This window comes from Chiloscyllium punctatum, chromosome 44 (genome assembly GCF_047496795.1).
Source record: "Chiloscyllium punctatum isolate Juve2018m chromosome 44, sChiPun1.3, whole genome shotgun sequence".
Lineage (NCBI taxonomy): Eukaryota > Metazoa > Chordata > Chondrichthyes > Orectolobiformes > Hemiscylliidae > Chiloscyllium > Chiloscyllium punctatum.
Genome location: NC_092782.1, coordinates 8,235,292 through 8,255,768, shown reverse-complemented (window position 1 = coordinate 8,255,768; position 20,477 = coordinate 8,235,292). Strand labels below are relative to the sequence as shown.

At 41.2% G+C, this 20,477-nt stretch overlaps 1 protein-coding gene across 1 annotated transcript in view; it reads left to right on the top strand.

Annotated features, from left to right (window-relative positions):
* LOC140466699 (ras-related and estrogen-regulated growth inhibitor-like) overlaps positions 1–20,477 on the top strand; it is a 79,573-nt gene that overhangs the window by 53,499 nt on the left and 5,597 nt on the right. Inside the window, 2 exon segments of the mRNA XM_072562174.1 lie at positions 2,281–2,337; positions 15,835–15,908. Coding sequence (XP_072418275.1) covers positions 2,281–2,337; positions 15,835–15,908 — 131 coding nt within the window.

The following is a 20,477-nucleotide window of genomic DNA, read 5'->3' as shown; positions in this document are numbered from 1 at the left end:
GACAGATTTTTCCTGGGAAAGGGTATCGCTGGATACAGAGCGAGAATGTGTAAATGGAATTGTGGCACAAATTACCCATGAGATAAGCAAATGATAGAACAGCTTTGAGAAGCTCAATAACCCACTGGTTTCTGGTAAAACATTCAGTAAAACCCCAATAGCACTTAGGGGACAATTGATTTTGTCTAACAGTTTGAAAAACAAACTCATGAGAGCTTTGGAAGGTCAAGATGGATAACTAGCGTTGTCCGGCTTACGTATTACCATGTTTCTGTCAAAGCAATAATGAACTGTTATTGAAGTACATTAAGAGCATATTCTTCTTTGTGGTGCTGGTAATTTCTGTTGTATTTTACAAACAAATTGTTTCCTTATAGCTGTAAACTGTAACTCAGAATTATCATCAAAATGCACTTAGATAATAAACCATTGAATTCATTGTTGTAACAAATGTCCTAATTTAAGCTATAGATAAACAGTCACTAGACCAGAAATATGCCCCCTATAGGAAAGGTGGACTGGAAGATGCCCAGGTTTCTCAGTAAAGAATGAGTTGCTAATGAACAGCAGTTTTAAATCTGCACATCCCTGCAAATTTGGAGAGGATTATTGATAAGCAAATAAGTAGACACTTGCCCATTATTCTTTGAAAGGATGAGTTCTATTTCTGGTGATCTATAATCAGTATGTCGATTGGCATTCTGTCCCCAGGAATGTGGAAATCGAAATAAGATCCAACAGATTGGTGCTTTCTGCTGAAGCGAATAATCTTTCATATTACATGGTTTGAAAAGACTGCTTTTGATAAAGTCCCACATAGGAAGTTAGTGAGCAAAATTAGGGTGCAAAGTACTAACTTGGATTGAAAGTTGGTTGGCTGATAGGAAACAAAGAGTAGTGATAAATGGCTCCATTTCGGAATGGTAGGCAGTGACCAGTGGGGTACCGCGGGGACCAGTGCTGGGACTGCAGCTTTTTACAATATATGTTAATGATATAGAAGATGGTATTAGTAATAACATTAGCAAATTTGCTGATGATACTAAGCTGGGTGGCAGGGTGAAATATGAGGAGGATGTTAGGAGATTACAGGATGACCTGGACAGCTTAGGTGAGTGGTCAGATGCATGGCAGATGCAGTTTAATGTGGGTAAATGTATGGTTATCCACTTTGGTGGCAAGAACAGGAAGGCAGATTACTACTAAAATGGAATCAATTTAGGTAAAGGGGCAGTACAAAGAGATCTGGGTGTTCTTGTACACCAGTCAATGAAGGTAAGCGTGCAGGTATAGCAGATAGTGAAGAAGGCTAATAGCATGCTGGCCTTCATAACAAGAGGGATTGAGTATAGAAGTAAAGAGGTTCTTCTGCAGCTGTACAGGTGAGACCACACCTGGAGTACTGTGTGCAGTTCTTGGTCTCCAAATTTGAGGAAAGACATTCTGGCTATTAATGGAGTGCAGCAGAGGTTCACGAGGTCAATTCCTGGAATGGTGGGACTACCTTACGCTGAAAGACTGAAGCGACTGGGCTTGTATACCCTTGAGTTTAGAAGACTGAGAGGGAATCTGATTGAGATATATAAGATTATTAACGGATTGGACACTCTGGCAGCAGGAAACATGTTTCAGCTGATGGGTGAGTGCCGAACCAGAGGACACAGCTAAAAAATATGGGGTAGACCATTTAGGACAGAGATGAGGAGAAACTTCTTCACCCAGAGAGTGGTGGCTGAGTGGAATTCTCTGCCCCAGACGGCAGTGGAGGCCTAATCTCTGGATTCATTTAAGAAAGAATTGGATAGAGCTCTCAAGGATAGTGGAATCAAGGGTTATGGAGATAGGCAGGAACAGGACACTGATTAAGGATGATCAGCCACGATCATATTGAATGGTGGTGCAGGCTCGAAGGGCAGAATGGCCTACTCCTGCACCTATTTTCTATTGTAATGTGTTTCTTCTCCCAAGCCTGTTGAGAGACCATACTAGATTTACTAGTGGTGGGTAAGATCTGAAATGGCCTAATTGGAGAGGTGCCTAACTCTAAATATTAAAGAAATATGAATAGAAAAGAGCAACTAATGCATCAATTGAACTTTCATATCGGATAGTGGAGCACAAACCTTGCCATTAATTCAAAAGGCCATTGGATTCTGTTTCATAAGTACCGTGGGTCACACGGTCCTTTTAAAGCATGTAATTGTGTGGAAGGTTGCACTGTTTCTGATTTGTAACAATGTCATGTTTAATAGGCACTAATTCTTTCCTTATTATTTACAGCTATCGTAGTCAGGTTTCTGACCAAGAGGTTCATCTGGGAATATGACCCCACACTGGGTGAGTGATGTCGATATAAATATTAACAGATAGTGACAAAAGAACTCCAGAGGTATTTCACATAGACAAAGTGTCCTGCAGGACAGGGTGCACCTGATATTTGTGGAAGGCTTGGGGGATTGAAACAACAGGGAGAGGAAGGGATGCCAGAGACCCCTCACCTTAGTAAGAAATGGCTGGAGCGTGTTTGAATTGTTCGTTCTCCATTTCCCAGACAAGCAGCTTGCTGAGTAACGGCAGGGGGTGGAGGTAGAGAGAAAGCAGTGATTGGGGGTTTTGAGGGAATGGGGGGAGGGGTGAGGTGGAGGTGTACATGCAGATAGAAGCACAGGTCATGGGGGATACTAGAGCACAGATCAGGGGAAAGTTATCTTGGGAGAGCCATGGGGATATAATTTTGTTCTTCCTGACCCTCAAACAGTGTCAGAGAGGCTCAATCCAGCCTTTACCACCACTTACTAGCATCTAGCTGTCCTGAACTTAGGGAATTCTGGTCTGCGGTTGTTCAGTCAAAAAGGCTGTTAAAATGTTGAGGTACGCATGCCATTAATGAATCCAAATTACAGGCTTGCCTCAAGAGGGCTGGTTGGTCACCCAACCTCTATTAAAACCTGGGGATTGGTCTGGGATGTGGGTTCCGGTTGAGCTTCAAACTTTTTAACTTATAATTTCTCAGACCCGTCTCATGAATCCCCTATCACACCCAATGGACAGACTTTACTATCACCCTGGCGACAAGTTTGTTGGGGAGATCATTTAATCGACTGGAAGCCAGCCTATTTGCAGATGTATCCCATCACCACTGGCTGAAGACTAGCGGCAAATGGGGACATCACGCCTCAGGAGCGCAATAATCAAGCGGTGTCAGGTTTGCTTTGGGCTTTCAGGAGATGTCTCAAATGCAGTGTCTGGTCAAGAAACAAACATTGAGAGGGGGCCAACATCAGTTCTCGTATTTCAGACACCCTTCACTCATGTTGTCCAAGCCAGCCACCACTTCCCTGCATCCCACCATGCCCAATCCTGGCTTCTCTCACCTGTAACCTGAGTACATTGCTGGTCTTAGGCCTTTGGCAGGTGCATTACCAGGAGCAACCACCACTTCTGGCAGCATTGAAGGATGCTGGATTGATGTTTAATCCTATCCCCAGTTAAGCCCAGTTAAGTGTCTGATGGGCCCGTACTTTTGGCAGCTTTTAGTTTTAGGATGTAGCTTTGCTCGCTGAGCTGTAGGTTTGATATCCAGATGTTTCATTACCTGGCTAGGTAACATCATCAGTGGTGACTTCCAAGTGAAGCGAAGCTGTTGTCTCCTGCTTTCTATTTATATATTTGTCCTGGATGAGGTTCCTGGGGTTTGTGGTGATGTCATTTCCTGTTTGTTTTCTGAGGGGTTGATAGATGGTATCTAGACCTATCTGTTATAGATACACATAGATCTAGATATCATCTATCAACCCCTCAGAAAACGAACAGGAAATGACATCACCACAAACCAAAGGACCCCACCCAGGACAAACATATAAATAGAAAGCAGGAGACAACAGCTTCGCTTCACTTGGAAGTCACCACTGATGATATTACCGAGCCAGGTAATGAAACGTCTGGATATCAAACCTACAGCTCAGCGAGCAAACCTACACCCTAAACCTCAACCTGAGCTACGAACCTTCACAAAGCTTTTGGCTCTCTTGAAGGGCTGAATGGCCTATTCCCGCTGCCATGTCTGAAATCCTTTTCCCAAACAGCCTTCTGCAAGGTGCCGCACAGATTAGATGAAAGTTTATGGAATTTGGGACCAAGTAGAAGAATGGATGGATAGTTGATAACTGAACAGAAAGGAGACAACAGATGGTGGAGCAACAGATGGATAAATGTTTTAGCAGTTTATGTGAATGACTTCGACTTCAAAATCAAAATTCCTCATCAGAAATCACAAATACCATTCGATTTTGGGCATGGTGGTGTTTGGGAGATGGGGGGAGATCTGAATACAAAGGATGCCAGTGATGAATTATAAGGCGGCCAAAATAAGCTTGCAGAATTGGTGTGTAATTTGAAGATCCGTGTCAATGCAGTCAAGTTTGAGGCATTGCTGAAAATGTGTTGCTGGAAAAGTGCAGCAGGTCAGGCAGCATCCAAGGAACAGGAGAATCGACGTTTCGGGCATAAGCCCTTCTTCGGGACGGACATTGCATTTTGGTAAGAAAAATAAGGAGGTCTTATATTACTTGGAAGATGTGAATCTAAATGGGATAGAGGAACTGAAGAATCATAAAGTACAATTACACAAATCACTACAAGTAGCGATGCATGTAAATGAGGCCAAACAGAAAGCAAACCAATATTGCAGAATTTATTTCTAGAGGAATCAATTTGAAAAATGAAAATGTTATGTTGATCTGATATTGCACCTTGATTAGTCTGCACTTTGAATACTGTGTACAGTAATCTGTTTGCCATATTATGAAAAGATGTAGAGGCATTAATAATAAATAACCAAGTGAGGAGAAGGGAACAGAGGTAACACTGATAAAATTAGATAAAGAAGAATGAGGGGTGTGGACTGGTTAAATGTTGGCCTGTTTCTTTGTAATTCTGTGTAATGTAGTGCATTGTCAGATCTGTCAGATTACCATATATTTGCATTTGTGTTAGAGGTTAATCTAAAGCCATTTTGCCCTTTGGTTGATTGAGGGGGAGTGTTGACTGGAACAATGGGGAAATTCTTGGTTTTTCATTGCCTAATAGCATTCTTGTTCAACCTGAAATAGAAAGATAGAACAAGTTAGCTTACTTCACCTGAAGGACGGAACCTCTGTGACACCTTAATGCTGCACTGAGTGTCAGTGTAGGTTCTGTTGACTTTTCCCCCTCCTGATGCTTCCTGGCTTGCTGTGTTCTTCCAGTGTCCTGCCTGCCTACTTTGGATTCCAGCATCTGCAGCTTTTTTTGTCTCTAATCAAGCATAGGTTCTAAGACATATTATTTTCACCTGTTGGCTGAATCTTATTGACTTTCTTTTCTTGCCAAAGTGCAAATTGCATTGGGCTTTTTGGGGGACTTTTCGCCCCAACTTGCCTCATTAACTACCTACCTCTCGCCATGGAAACTTTGGTCTGATTCCACCCACATCTTACCGCATGCTGTTCCAGAAACCACTCAGTAGGTATCTCCTAACAGATGGGCGTTCCCTGTGCCTACACCATCTTTAGAAGACCTAAGCAAATGGAGGCAGTCTGACATTGCCCCTAATTAGCAAGGAAATGGTACAGCAGCCTCAAAAACCACACTGCTCGTGGTACCCAGCAGGCAGGGCGGCCGCACACATTACCCCAGAAGGGGAGTAATACTGCACCACAACATCATGAACCATGCCGCCACCATTCATTCAGCTTCAGCCTCAACATGTGCATCAACTTTGTGAAGGTGCTGAAATAAAAGCAAAATACCGAGGAAGCTGGAACTCGGAAATAAATACAGAAAGTGCTGGTGAAACTCAGCCAGTTGTTAGACTATGGGCGACAGGGTGGCTCAGTGGTTAGCACTGTTGCCTGACAGTACCAGGGACTTGGGTTTGATTCCAGCCCTGGTTGACTGTGTGGAGTTTGTACATTGTCCCCATGTCTGCGTGGGTTCCCTCTGGGTGCTCTGGTTTCCGCCCATAGTCCAAAGATGTGTAGGTTAGTTGGATTGGCTATGGTAAATTGCCCAAAGTGTGTAGGGATGTGCAGGCGAGCGAGATTAACTTTGGTAATTAGGGGGATAGGGTGGGAGCTGGGAGGTCGTTCAGAGGGTCTGTTCAGGATTCGGGTTGAATGGCCTCTTTCTGCGCTGCGGAGATTCTATGGTCTGACAACATCTGTGGGGAGAAAAAACAGAGTTAATAATTTCAGTCTGATTTTATTGTGATGGTGGAGTAGTGGTGACAGAGTAGTGTTGATAGTGGAGTGATGGCGACGACAGCAGAGTGACGTCGTTGTTTGTGGAGTGTTATTGATGGTGGATTGTTGGTGATGGTGCTGTTGTTATGATGTTGGAGTGATAATAATGTCACAAGATGGTTAATCAAGAGCTGCAGGCAGTCCTCTTTGGACCTGCATTCAATGTATACAATGAAAACTGGTGGAGTTTAATTACAATTAAATAATAAATCAGGAATTGAATGCCAATCTCAATAATGAATGAAACTAACATCAACTTTCAGAAAACCTCCTCTAGTGTTCACTAATCCCCTCCTGCTCACTAATTTCCTCCTGTATCAAGGAAACTTGCAACCTTTTCTTCATTTGGCATAGATGTAACTCCATCCTCTCAGCAATTTGGTTGACTCTTGACTCCCCTCAGGGAATGTCTGATCAAGCTCCTTAGCTGCATCAAATCACTAGCTCTTTGGGTTTACCCGCATCAGATAGGCTGCAGGGGTTCTTAAGGCAAGTTAACCCCCCCCACCCCCCACCCCTGCCATGTTCGCAAGGGCAAATAGGAATGGGCAATGAATGTTTGCCTTGCTAGATCTCTGGCCAAATCTATTTTTAAAAGTTAACATGTTCCCTTGTCAGTTGAAAAGTGAAGAGACTTTCAGCCAATTAAAACCCCTTTATGAGTGGTGAATGGAAAAGGCTTTGGTCCAGTATTTGTATAAATACAGTGCAGTTTTTATCAACTCAAAAATATCATCATTGTCTGTCAGTCGGGAACATTTTTGTGAATTGTATGATACTTGAAGCCAATTTTATATTGAAATGTTGTGTAATTGAGGCAAGAGATGAAGCGCTTCCTTTATTAAGTCTGTTTACACTTAGATTTGCCTTGCTGATACATAAATCACTTTTCTGACGGGTTAATGGTTTCTGATAGATGTGGATGTGTATTATGTCGTGGTATTATTAAAGTACGTAGGAGTGGGAGAGGTTTGACTCTGGACTTAATTGTAATAAATTAGGAACTGTAAAATGTGAAAAAAGTATAAATACATTTAAAAGAGCTATCTTGATTAATTTTATAGATGTGAATTTACATTGTCAACACACAGACTTCTGAATTCCTTATATGTGTTTAACTATTAAATGGATGAAAAAACTTGCATGTATCTTGCCTAACTGACAACGGAGGAATAAGATATTGTTTCAAATCAGAATGGAATGACCTGCAAGTAATAGTGTTCCCAAAGGCCTGCTGTCCTTATTCTTTTAGCTGGTAAAGTTTGTGGATTTGGAAGTTGCTAATGAAGTTTGCTGCCATGAATCTTGCGAAAGGTATACACTGAATTACATTAATGGAAGAGAAAGTTAATCCTTAATTTGGGTAATAGAGTGCCTCTCAAAAAGCCTGCTTGTTCCAGGCAGCGTTAAGCTTCTTGAGTGTTGCTGGAGCTGAATTCATCCAGGCAATAGGGATGTATTCCATCACTTTCTAGACTTGTGCCTTGTGGATGGTGGAAAGATCTCTGCTGTTAGAAGTGGAGTTTTACTAGCCATAGTATTTAAATGGGTAGTCTAGAGATGTTTCTGAGAAATGGTAACCTTCCCAAAAGTAACAAAGCAACATATAGCCCTTTTAACATATAGAACATTCTAAGGTGCTTCACATTAAATTTATAAAGGTTGACACCAGGCCATGAAAGGAAATAAAGGTTAGATGATCAAAAGCTTCCTCAAAGACAGAGTTTTAAAGGCTATCTTAAAAGAGGAAAGCGTGGTTCAGAGGAGTTTACAAGGTATGGCCACCAATGGAGACTGGTTGGAATCAGAATATCAAAGGGATTAGAATCAAGACAGCATAATCACCTCAGTGGGTCCTGGGGTGTTAATGGAAGTTGTTTACATTGTGGGATTTAGGATAGGATAGGGAAAGAAAACATTAAGCAATTAAACACGGTGGCTTAGTGGTTAGCACTGCTGCCTCACAGTGCCAGGAATCCAAGCTTGACTCCAGCCTCTGGCGACTGTCTGTGTGAATTTCGCACATTCTCCCTGTGCCTGCATGGGTTTCCTTCCACAATCCAAAGATGTGCAGGTTAGATGGATTGGCCATGCCAAATTGTTCAGGGATGTGTAGATTGGGATAAATGTGGATTAGTAGGGTAGGGGATACATCGATTAGGTGCATTAGTCAGGGGAAGTGTAGAGTAATAGGGTTAGGGAATGGGTCTGGATGGGTTAGTCTTCAAAGGGTCAGGGTGGACTTGTTGGGCCAAAGGGCCTGTTTCCATACTAATTCTATATATTAGTTTAGCAGATGTTAGGATGAGAAATTTAAAAGCTTTTGAATTGAGTTTGAAAGAGACCTGACCGAAGTTTAATGTAAGAACAGCTTCACAAAAAATGGGTTTGTTCAGATCAGTTAAGGGAATAATTTACTTCTGGTGTAAGGATTTCAATTTGTGAAAGCTTCCAGAGTAGGAACATTTGATTTGAAATCTGCATTATTTATTCAGAGCTGAGGTAAGTTCACAGTTGTGTGAATCAAAGCGAAAAGGCTTTGCAGTTCAAAGAGATTAAACTTGAAAGAGTGCAGAGAAGATTTACAAGGATGTTGCCAGGTTTGGAGGGTTTGAGCTATAGGGAGAGGCTGAATAGGCTGGGGCTGTGTTCCTTGGAGCGTCGGAGGCTGAGGGGTGACTTTTTAGAGGTTTATAAAATCATGAGGGGCATGGACGGAGTGAATAGCTAAGGTGTTTTTCCCAGGATAGGGAGTCCAAAACTAGAGACCAAAGGTTTATTGTGAGGGGGGAAAGATATGAAAGAGTCCTAAGAGGCAACCTTCTCACGGAAATGGTAGTGCATGTATGGAATGAGCTGCCGGAGGAAGTGGCGAAGGCTGGTGCAATTGCAACATTTAAAAGGCATCTGGATGGGTTTGAGTAGGAAGGTTTAGAGGGATATGGGCCAAATGATGGCAAATGGGACCAGATTAATTTAGGAGATCTGGTTAACATGGATAAGTTGGACCAAAGGGTCTGTTTCTGTGCTGTACATCTCTATGGTTCTATGAATGAAAATGTAAACAAGCGGTTAAGATTTGAAAAAGGGAAGGAAAATTTCTGTGGATTTTGGTTAGCTGTAGTAATAGTTTCAGGGAGTCAATGGAATTTTTTAATGTTCTTTTAAATTGTTATACTTGGCTTGGCTTGGTTTGTTTTATTTTACTTTTCTTTCTTTCGTGTAATAAACTTCTGTTTTTTGTTAAAACCAAATCTGTGGTCGTGGGTGCTCACATTTCAGTGGAAGACAACCATCTTAAATTGAGAAAAAGCATGATCTATCACATTTCATTCTGGGCTCTGACTTCTCAGTAGTAAGATAAAAACAAAGATTGGAGGGCTAGGCAATGGATTAATTTGAAAACAAGATGAAAATTTTAAAATTGAGGCATTGCATTTTTGGGATGGGTAGAAGGGGCTTGGCATGAGTGATTAGACAGGAAGCTGAGTTTTGAATGACATCACTCTTATGGAGGGTAGAACAAGGAAGTTGGACAAGCATGCATTAAATAGCCAAGTCTGTAGGTAACAGAAATGTGAATTTCAGCTGCAGACAAGTAGATGCGCAATAGAGTCGAGTGATGTTAAGGAAGTGGCAAGAGGAGGTCTTAGTGCAGAAATATGATTGGAAGCTAATCCTGGATTTAACTATGACACCAAAGTTGCAGTTTGGATCAGCCTCATATAGTTACATTGAGAGGGATATAATTGGTGGCTAGGGAACAGAAGTTTATAGTGGGCAGAAATGGCTCTTGTCTTCCCTATTTTAGTTGAGAAAATTTGTGCTTATCTCTTACAGGACTTTAGTGGGTTGGTGGGGCATTTAGTAATTTAATGTCATTGTTTGCCAAGGAGAGGTCATCGGGTTCTCTCTTGTTGGATTCTGACATTGCCTGGCACTTGGGTGACCTGAATGTTGCTTGCCAGTTACCAGCCCAAGCCTGAATGTGATCTTGCTGTGTGTGGGCACTAAGCGCTTCATTTTAAGAGGGGTTATAAATGTTGCTGCCATTACCAATGAGCATTCCCACTTCCAATATTATGTTGGTGAAATGGTCATTGAAGAAGGAGCTGCACAGTGGCTCAGTGGTTAACACTGCTGCCTCACAGCACCAGGGAGCCGGGTTTGATTCCCACCTCAGGCGACTGACTGTGTGGAGTTTGCATATTCTCCCCGTGTCTGCGTGGGTTTCCTCCAGGTGCTCCGGTTTCCTCCCACAGCCCAAAGATGTGCAGGTCAGGTGAATTGGCCATGCTAAATTGCCCGTAGTGTTAGGTAGGGGTAGATGTAGGGGTATGCGCTTCGGCGGGGCGGTGTGGCCTTGTTGGGCCGAAGGGCCTGTTTCCACACTGTAAGTAATCTAATCTAATCTCAGGCAACTGTCTGTGTGGAGTTTGCATGATCTCCTCGTGTCTGTGTGGGTTTCCTCCGGGTGCTCCGGTTTCCTCCCACAGTCCAAAGATGTGCAGGTCGGGTGAATTGGCCATGCTAAATTGCACATAGTGTTCAGGGTTGTGTAGGTTAGGTGCATTAGTTAGAGGTAAATGTAGAGTAGTAGGGGAATGGGCCTGGGTGGGATTCTCTTCGGAGGTTCATTGTGGACTTGTTACGCCAAATGGCCTGTTTCCATACTGTAGTGATTCTACTCCATGAATAGGCCTCTAATAATCATGACCATCTTTTTTGTGGGAGGTTTGACTCTACCCAGTGGTGAGTGGTACTTTTGAGAGAAACCCGATGTCACATTAATTGGTCATTTAGCATGCGTGTAGTCTCATGTTGTAGTTTTACCAGACTAGCCACCACATCATTTAGGTGTGCCAGGTGCTATTCCTGTTCCTGGCATGCTGTTCAACTCTACTGATTCAACCTGGGTTGATGCTGTGGTTTAATGGACATAGCAGAGTGGGTATGGTGTATGTATGGTAGGCCATGAAAGTACAGATTGTTGTGAAATGTTGTTCTACTGTTGCCGATGGCTCAAATTGTGTAGTGTATGCCCAGCTTTGAGCTGTTTTGAGTCTGTTCCATTTGACTAGTAAAGTACTTTTAGAATGTAACCACTAGAAACATGGGAATTAATTTGCACATTGCAAATTCCCACACACAAATAAAATTACAGTACAATAATCTGGTTCTAAATATTGGCCAGGACGGATACATGCAACACTTCTTTGTTTTAGTTAACTTTGCAGTTTTCCAAGTCAAAACCATGGCAGGGCTGACATTGTGTCATCTTCTGCCAGTGAAATCGAGTTAGATAATTTGTTCTTGAGATTTGAGGACACATGATTTTCAGAGTAGTATTGGAGGGACAGGAGAGGAATGCTGTGTGGAAGTACACGTGCTGCTTATTCTTTCTTCCACCTTTTTCAGTGCTGTCAGCAGGGAGAGATGTCAGTTTTGGGGAAAGGAACATTTGCAGTTTTTAGCATCCTCACAGGTCAGGAATAATGCAATAAGATGAAGTATAAGGCTCTGTCTATTCTGTCCTAATGATGTGCTTCATCCCTCAACTGTAGAAAATCATCTTTTCCTTAACCTTGTCATTATCCCTCCATTTTTAAAGTTTCTTAGAGCATAGATTCTGTGCAATTGAAATGAGCAGTTACGGCGCAGGACTTGAGGACTGTTTTGAAACCTAGGTAGAGATCCATCAAGAAGTGAATTGTCCTCATCTCTCACATGATGTTAACAGCAACAAATAAAGAAGGCTTTTATACCGTCAGCATGGTTAGATTTGAACCCAAATCCCAAGAGTTGAATGCTGATGTCTAATCACCTCGTTTCCCCATTTCTTTTTTCTTTTTGATGCAAGATGACTACTTATGTGACTGGGACCTATATATGACGAATGAATAACATGGCCATGGGCTGCTGAAAATTACAAGTTCAATGGTAACATTCTTTGTGTCTAATTCTGAGAGTTATGGGTTCAAGTCCCATGTGCCCTCTCAGTGCAAAGGGCATTGGAGCACTACAGGAAGATCAGGGGCAATCTCTCAAAGTCCAGGCAAGAGTTGTCCATCGCTGAAACAGATTATCAGGATACTTATTTTCACTGAATTTTCACTTCCGCATGAAACTTATTCTGCCAGAAATTGCTGTAGATAGTAGTGAGGGCAGTGGTTAGCTGGAGCTTCACTGAATGACAGGAACAACTTCATCAAGGTAGACAATTAAAATGAGAAAGAAAGGAATAGGATAAAGTCAAATCCGATGCAGGAAGGGAAAAGATAGAAAGGAAGGGAAAGATTGAATAAGAGGGAGAGTGAAAAGAGACAAAAACAAATCTGGTACTTTAACTTTCATAAACCTCAACGCAGAATTTCCAATCAGCAGGGGTGAAAGTTCAGAGTTTAAATGTTTCCCTTTCGGAGTTGAAGAGGCATTGCAAGAACATTTCAATGGTCCTCGTGTCAGGAAGTGTCTGCCCCGCCTTTCTGCAACCACCTCAATGTGACAAAGCAGCTCAAATGCAGCATTTTCTCCAAACTGCCAGGGGTTGGGGTGGGGAGGGGGAGTGGTGGGGGGAGGGGGGGGGTGTGGGGGGGGGGGGTAGAGTTTAGCACCAGTGGAGTAGTACAAATCAAATTGTAATTTGTAGTCAATCTCAACGTGCAGTGTATTTTTTTCTTCACCACAGATTGCTCTTTTTTAAACACACTACTGTAATTATGGTGTCTGCATTAAGCTCACTGTTCATTTCCCAGCAACTCCTTTCTTGAGGAGAGCTATTGTTGAAATTAAGGTTCTTTCTTTATATGATTTGAACTTTCCTACCACTTTCACCAGCAATCCTATGCAAAGGGATAGAATGAAAATGTGGGTTTTAAAATGTACCCTGATTGAGATAGACATCTCTTATTGACTTACTTCATTATACCATCCTAAAGGAACATGGAGATAAGCTGGAGATGAAAAACTGTCAATGGCACATTCTTGATGAGCTCTCCAGCTGTTATTCTCTGATTTTATAGTGTAAGGATAAATGTAGATGTTCCAGGTCTTTGCAAAAGTTCTGTGCACTGGGCATCAAGGTCAGTGACCACTGAAATGTTTTCTGACTATTAAAATGAACAGACAAGAATCCCTGTGGAGTCTGCTGACTTCTGTTCCACACTTGCTGTTATGTGTGCCCAGCTAGCTTTGTGAATTCATTAAATCTACACTTTACTCTGTATGAGAGTGTTCCTGGCACGTCATCATGTTGCCTTTATACATACCTCAGCATGTCTCAATTTAGGAATGAAGGCAGATTGAACTCAGCCTGGCCTTTCACGTTACTTTATAACTGTTTTATGAACCCGCCTGTATACCGAAGCACAAATTCAGAGCTCACCCAATAATTAGCAGAATTAACAGACGCTGATGGTGGTTTCCATTAAGGTTTTGATATGTTATTCATGGACAGACAAGTCTTAATAGTTGTACAATTACGTTTGGAGCCTTCTCTCTGGAACGTCATCTATAAATTTGCCACCACCCTTCCCTTGACACATCTCTTTGACGAACCTGTTTAATCAGCCTGAATTGTGACCCTTTAGCATTTGCTTTCCATTGTCCAGAAAATTAATTCTGATTTGAAAGGGGATTTTATTTCATACGTTGAAAGTATTGTACAAATGTAAGTTCCAAATATTGTTGAAAGACAAAAAGCAGAATTGCTATAAATGTTATTACTTTTTTGAAAATCATGTTTATAGGAGACATATAATTGACTTTCCCTTGAGTTAGCTTTGAACCTCGCATTTTACCAATTTCGAGCTAATTAAAGTTGTGCCATAAATTTCCTTCAAGTAATAAAAGGATAATAAAAGTATCTTTTATATTGTGCAGTGTTTATAGTACAGATTATGGAGATGCAGTCTCATTCATTGTGTTATAGTATCTGTTGGCACTCGCCAATCTTCTGCTAACAAAATTAACTTTGCAGAGAAAGGAAATGAAGTAAAATTCAAAGTAAAGAATCTTTAAATTTCTTAAACAATAATCAGTAAGAAGGCCATTAAAAGAAGAACACTATTACTGGAAATGGTTAAACAGATTTTGTGTGGAAATGGAATCAGCTTAGGTAAGAATTGACACAGATCTCTGACAAAACAAGGGCAGCATTAAAATTTGTGGAGGTGCTCTGAGAGAATCTAAACTTTCACATTTATGCACAGGATAGATTCTGAAACTGTGTAATGTATGCTTGGGAACTTTTGAAAGTCATTGTTTGTCATTGGTGTAATTACAGCTTAACTTATTAAGATCACAAGTGTAACATCAGTGAGACAGTTCAAACCCAATGTCGATGGGAATGCAGATTGAGGGGAAGGCAAAAGAAGTCAGGGTCGCTGATTTGTTCAAGATTTTCCAGTAATCAAAATCTGAAGGAACACATGGACCTCCATGGCTAATGCTGTTGAGTTTGCAGGCTGGAACACCGTCGTTTTGAATTTACCATCCCAAGATAGAAAATCTAACCAAATGAAGCTAGTTGTGCCAACAGGCAGAAAGGACAAATATTAATCAGGGCAATCAGCATGAAAAAGGGAAAGCGTTATTAGAAGAGTGGAGTTCTGCCATCATTAGATCTAGCTGTGAGGAGATGTTAGCTGGGGCTACTGTCTTTCAGTCAAACACTATAGACAGATTGCTGAGAAAGCTGTGCATGTGAAGTGAGGTGTGAGAGACACAAAGAGGATTTTAAAGTTGACGAAACACAGTGAAACGATCCTGGATTTATAAAATATCAGGAAGCAAATATCTCTAGTAATGACATCTTCATATCATTCTGTCTAATAACTGGCATGAGTTCAGGAAGAATGCCAAGCACAAACACTTTTGCTTTCAAGGAGTACATCAGCATTGATTTAGTGTTGGGGGCAATTTTAACTTAAACCACTCATCAGTAAAACTAGCTGGAATCAGTGAACACAATTTTTTATACTCTATCCAGCTTTACTATGCAATGAAGTCTCTGGTGTTCTACCTGTTTGTTTCCCACAAGGTAAATTAGACTATAATTACATCGAGTCTATGTGTATCTTAATATATTAACTCTATCGGAGTGCTCAGTGCAGTGTTTAAAAACAGAGCAAACAAGATTGCTCTTTATGAGACACTACGACTCCAGTAACCAATTAAATTATATGATTTAATAAAAAGATTTTGTTTTCATAAGCAGCAATTTTGGGTGCCAAACTAAATAATGTTTTCTGCATCTTAATTCCTTTTGCATTTACAGTTTTTTCTGTGTCCCAAACACAACCTTAGAAACAAAGATCTTCCAAATTGTTTGTTGAGTGAACTTGGTCAGTTTTGATATTCCATAATCCCATGTCAGTGCATCATTAAGAGCTCCAGGTTTCTATTGGATTCGAGGAGAAATATTGTGTGTATTTGAGATTAGAGGGTTTGTGATCAGCTTATAAGTACTGTTGTTAAACTTAATGCTTAACCAAACCAATGTAATGTGGATTCCAACATTAATGAAAGATTTCTTTTTAATATAAATTTTCAGAGTCAACCTATCGCCACCAAGCCAGCATTGACGATGAAACAGTTTCTATGGAAATCTTAGATACAGCTGGCCAGGTGAGTTAGTGGTGCAGGCCACTCTCCTAGATCATTGTTATATTCGTCATTGTACACGGTTTATTTATTTCTTAGTTGATTTTGTCTTTTACTTTATTCTCTCTGCATGCACACTTGAAAATGCACCTAAAAAAGATATCGGAACTGTGTAACTATCATGGTGTGCCAATTCGAAACGTTTATCATAAAAATATTTGTTCAGGATTAGCATATCCTTGTATTCCTAAAGTTCATTTGCTAAAGTAGCCCCACACGTTGAAATTTTCTTTTGCAGAACTGGTAGTTGTACTCACAGAAGCTTACGCATGTGTATACGTACATGTTAGCACACCCTTCATTAAGACAGAATTTCTGTGCAGTTATAAATGCTTGAAGTATATACCCAGCTTCACAGATCTGACCATTTTAAGACATAGATTCGTTCATCTGATTAATTCACGAGGTTCACTTTCTTCAGGGTGAAGGTTTGTATTTCCACACTTTTTCATGTTTGAGTCGAAAAGTGTGTGTGTGTGTGTGTGTGTGGCCAAATTATTCATCTGCACTCTATTGCAACAACAGTGTTTTTATGCAGTGCCTATATTGTAGAAGAACATTCCAGGATACTTCAAGAGAATATTATCAATCAGTTCTGAGGAAGGGTCACTCAGGGCAGGACGTATACACTTAATGGTAAGATCCTAGGGAATGTTGCTGAACAAAGAGACCTTGGAGTGCAGGTTCATAGCTCCTTGAAAGTGGAGTCGCAGGTGGATAGGATATTGAAGAAGGTGTTTGGTATGCTTTCCTTTATTGGTCAGAGTATTGAGTACAGGAGTTGGGAGGTCATGTTGCGGCTATACAGGACATTGGTTAGGCCACTTTTGGAATATTGCATGCAATTCTGGTCTCCTTCCTATCGGAAAGATGTTGTGAAACTTGAAAGGGTTCAGAAAAGCTTTTCACGGATGTTGCCAGGGTTGGAGGATTTGAGCTGTAGGGAGAGGCTGAACAGGCTGGGGCTGTTTTCCCTGGAGCGTCAGAGGCTGAGGGGGTGACCTTATAGAGGTTTTTAAAATCATAAGGGGCATGGATAGGATAATTGGACAAAGTCTTTTCCCTGGGATCGGGGAGTCAAAAACCAGAGGGCATAGGTTTAGGGTAAGAGGGGAAAGATATAAAAGACACCTAAGGCGGAACTCTCTCATGCAGAGGGTCGTCTGTGTATGGAATGAGCTACCAGAGGAAGTGGTGGAGGCTGGTACAATTGCAACATTTAAAAGGCATCTCAGGTATATGAATAGGAAGGGTTTGGAGGGATATGGGCCAGGTCCTGCCAGGTGGGACTAGATTGGGTTGGGATATCTGGATGGTACAGAGGAGCTGGACCGAAGGGTCTGTTCTGTGCTGTACATCTCTATGACAATGACTTTATGACCCAAAACGTTAACTCTGATTTCTCTTCATAGATGCTGCCAGACCTGAGCTTTTCTAGTAATGTCTGTTTTTTTGTTTCTAATTTACAGCATCCACAATTCTTTTAGTTTTTATTATCAATCAACGACTTGCTAACAATAAAGGACATATTAGGAATTTGGTGTAAAAGCTTAATCTAAGAGGGAGAGGCCGAGGGAGGGAATTTCTCAGCTCGATTTGCAAAGTACCAATGCTGGGATAGAGAGAGAGTGGAGAATGAGTAAGAGGTCACATTTGGAGGATATTTATTTATGCTTTCACTGGATGTGGGCATCACTGGTTACACTAGTATTTATTGCTCAACCTTGGAGGCCCTTAAGTGGTTGTGAGCTGCCTTCTTGAATCACAGTATTCCATGTCATATTGGTAGATTCACAGTGCTGTTAGGGTTTTGATTCAGCAATAATGAAGGAATGATGGTATGGTTCCAAGGCAGCATAGTTTATAGCTTGGACAGAAACTTACAAGTTGGAAGTATTCCCTTTGCATCTGCTGCCCTTATCCTTCTATGTGGCCGAGGTCACTGGGTTAGAAGGTGCTGTTAGAGGAATGCAGAATTCTCAGAGGGGTGTAGGACAGAAATGGGAAGAGCAGAGGCTGTGGAGGGATTTGAATACAGGGATTAAGATATTACATGTAAGCATTAATTAATGAAATATAAATATTACATGAAAAATATTGACCAGGAATCAAAATAAGTATCAAGTGCGGGAATGATGCGTGAGCAGGACTTAGACAAATGTTGGAAACAGAGTATTGGATTAGCTTAAATCTGTGGAATGCAAAGATGGGAGATTGACCAGGTGAGTACCACATGCTGAAAATGACTGAAGCATATCCTGCACGGTATGTGTGTATGGTTATCATGACTTTAAAGAGTTCAGCATGACTCAGTTTGTGCTCATTTCCCTCCTTGGCTTGAAAGGCACTCGCACCAATCCATTGAGTATGGAGGTCACAAAAACATGAATGAGAGCTTCAGCACTTCATGGTGTTAAGGCAGGAGAGGGATGGGTAACCCAGTGGAGATGGAAGTTAATCTGGCACAGAGATAAATTCATGTGTGCCTTTAGAGAAATGATTCCTTTTTGGGAAGTACATGGACTCTCAGGAAAATTGGCAGAATCTTTTGTAGATTTCTTTTATTCACTATTAAGAGAACACATCAACATTTTGTTAATAGGAAATGCACAACTCTAAATTAATTATCTAATCTTTCTATCTTGTCACGTAAATTACTAACATTCATTACTGCCCTGTATGAAGAGTGATGACTTTCCCATACAGAATAGGAAGGTCACATTATTTATTTATTGTCCTTTACTGTAATCCTGATGCACAGAGTAGTCACACATAAGCAAGAGTGGATTTGTGCATTCAATAACTTCAAGGCCATATTAAATCATGAAGCGATGGTTCCGTCAGCTCAGAGTCTAAAAATTATCTTTTTTAACATGTCCTCGAAAGAGTGTCACTTTGTGTGGGGGGAAAGCTAGAAATTGCAGCAAGCGCTTTCAGTGGCTGAAAACCGGAGAATTTCAGAGCCAGGTTAGACATTCACTTCAATGTTCTCTCTCTCTCATGCTGTTGTTTGACTGCACATTATTACCATTTCTCAAGTGGTTTATTGGACGTAAAAATAACCAATGTCATAAGTTTTAAATTCTTGTGCGTGCGACTTCAATTAAATCCGGAACCTCATCTTAAACCAGTTAAGTTATTTATATTAGCATGTGAGAAATGTATGCAGGTCTGCCAACTGACAGAAACTACAATGGAACTTAATTTTCTAAGTATTCTTGGACTTAAATGTTTAGGTTTGGATACATAGAATATTAACATTCTTTTCAATTAACATGTTGAAATGATTTATCTTATTCCACTTTTCCTCACTTCTAAAAATCCTAAATATCATTGGACTAAAGTATAGTCACCATCAGCTGGCTCTGCTACATTGCCCAAGAAATCAATTTTCACTCCCAAACTCAACATAATGCAGCTCAAATTGAGCAAGTTTTTTCTGGCACTGTGGAACATTGCCTTCCACCATAATAGGGTGGTAGGCATGTTGCTTGCTGTTCTTTGAAATCGATATTCTGCTATTTGCTGAGGAGAGGAACATTGAAGACAAGAAAGTTAAGCAATGTTCCTCGCCTTGAGGATATTACCCTCAGTGCAAGTAGAATGTTTGATTGTCAGATCATCACAGCCAAACATGTTCCTGTGCTCACCCAGTGTCAGTTGGTGTGTAGATAAACGCAGCAGCCTGTTTACACAGAGCAAGCAAAGATAAGTATTGATTCAAAGCTTTGGTGATGTTGTTTAAGGGAGGATTATTGGCCGGGGGGGGATGAACTGATGAATTCCCTGTTCTTCTTTAAGTAGTATTGTAGGATCTTTGGCGTCCACCTGAACTGCTGGTGGGTAGGCAGAGTCCCCTCTGACAACTTACCACAGCCTAAATACTATGTTGTAGAATCAGTCTACGTTCAAATCCTGGGGCTGATGAGAGTGCCTTTTAAACCAAGGAGGAAAATGAATACGAAATGAGTCATGTTGAAATCTTTGAAGTTACGTTAACCATACTTACTTGCCACACTTCAATCATTCTCAGCATTGCATAATTTAATGTCAGTTTTGGGGATTATGAGACAGTTGTGCAGTAAATAAATAATCTCAGTACTGGCTGTGGGCAGCATGGCGGCTTAGTAGTTAGTACTGCTGCCTCATAGCACCAGGGAGCTGGGTTCAATTCCACCTGCTGGCAATTGCCTGTGTGGAATCTGGACATTCTCCCCATGTCTGCATGGGTTTCCTCTGTGTGCTGCAGAGGTTTCCTTCCATAGTTCAAAGATATGCAGGTTAGGTGGATTGGCCATTCTAAATTTCCCATAGTGTCTAGGGATGTGCAGTCTAGGTGGATTAACCATGGGAAATGCAGAGTTCCATGGAAGGGGAAGGGGGTGGGGGGGGTCGGGGTGGGTTGGGTTGGGATGCGCTTCAGATGGTTGGTGTGGACTCGATGGACCAAATAGCCTGCTTCCACAGTGTATCGATTTTACGACTTGTATCATTACCTTTTACTGTAATGTTCAGAACCATGTCTGTATGTAC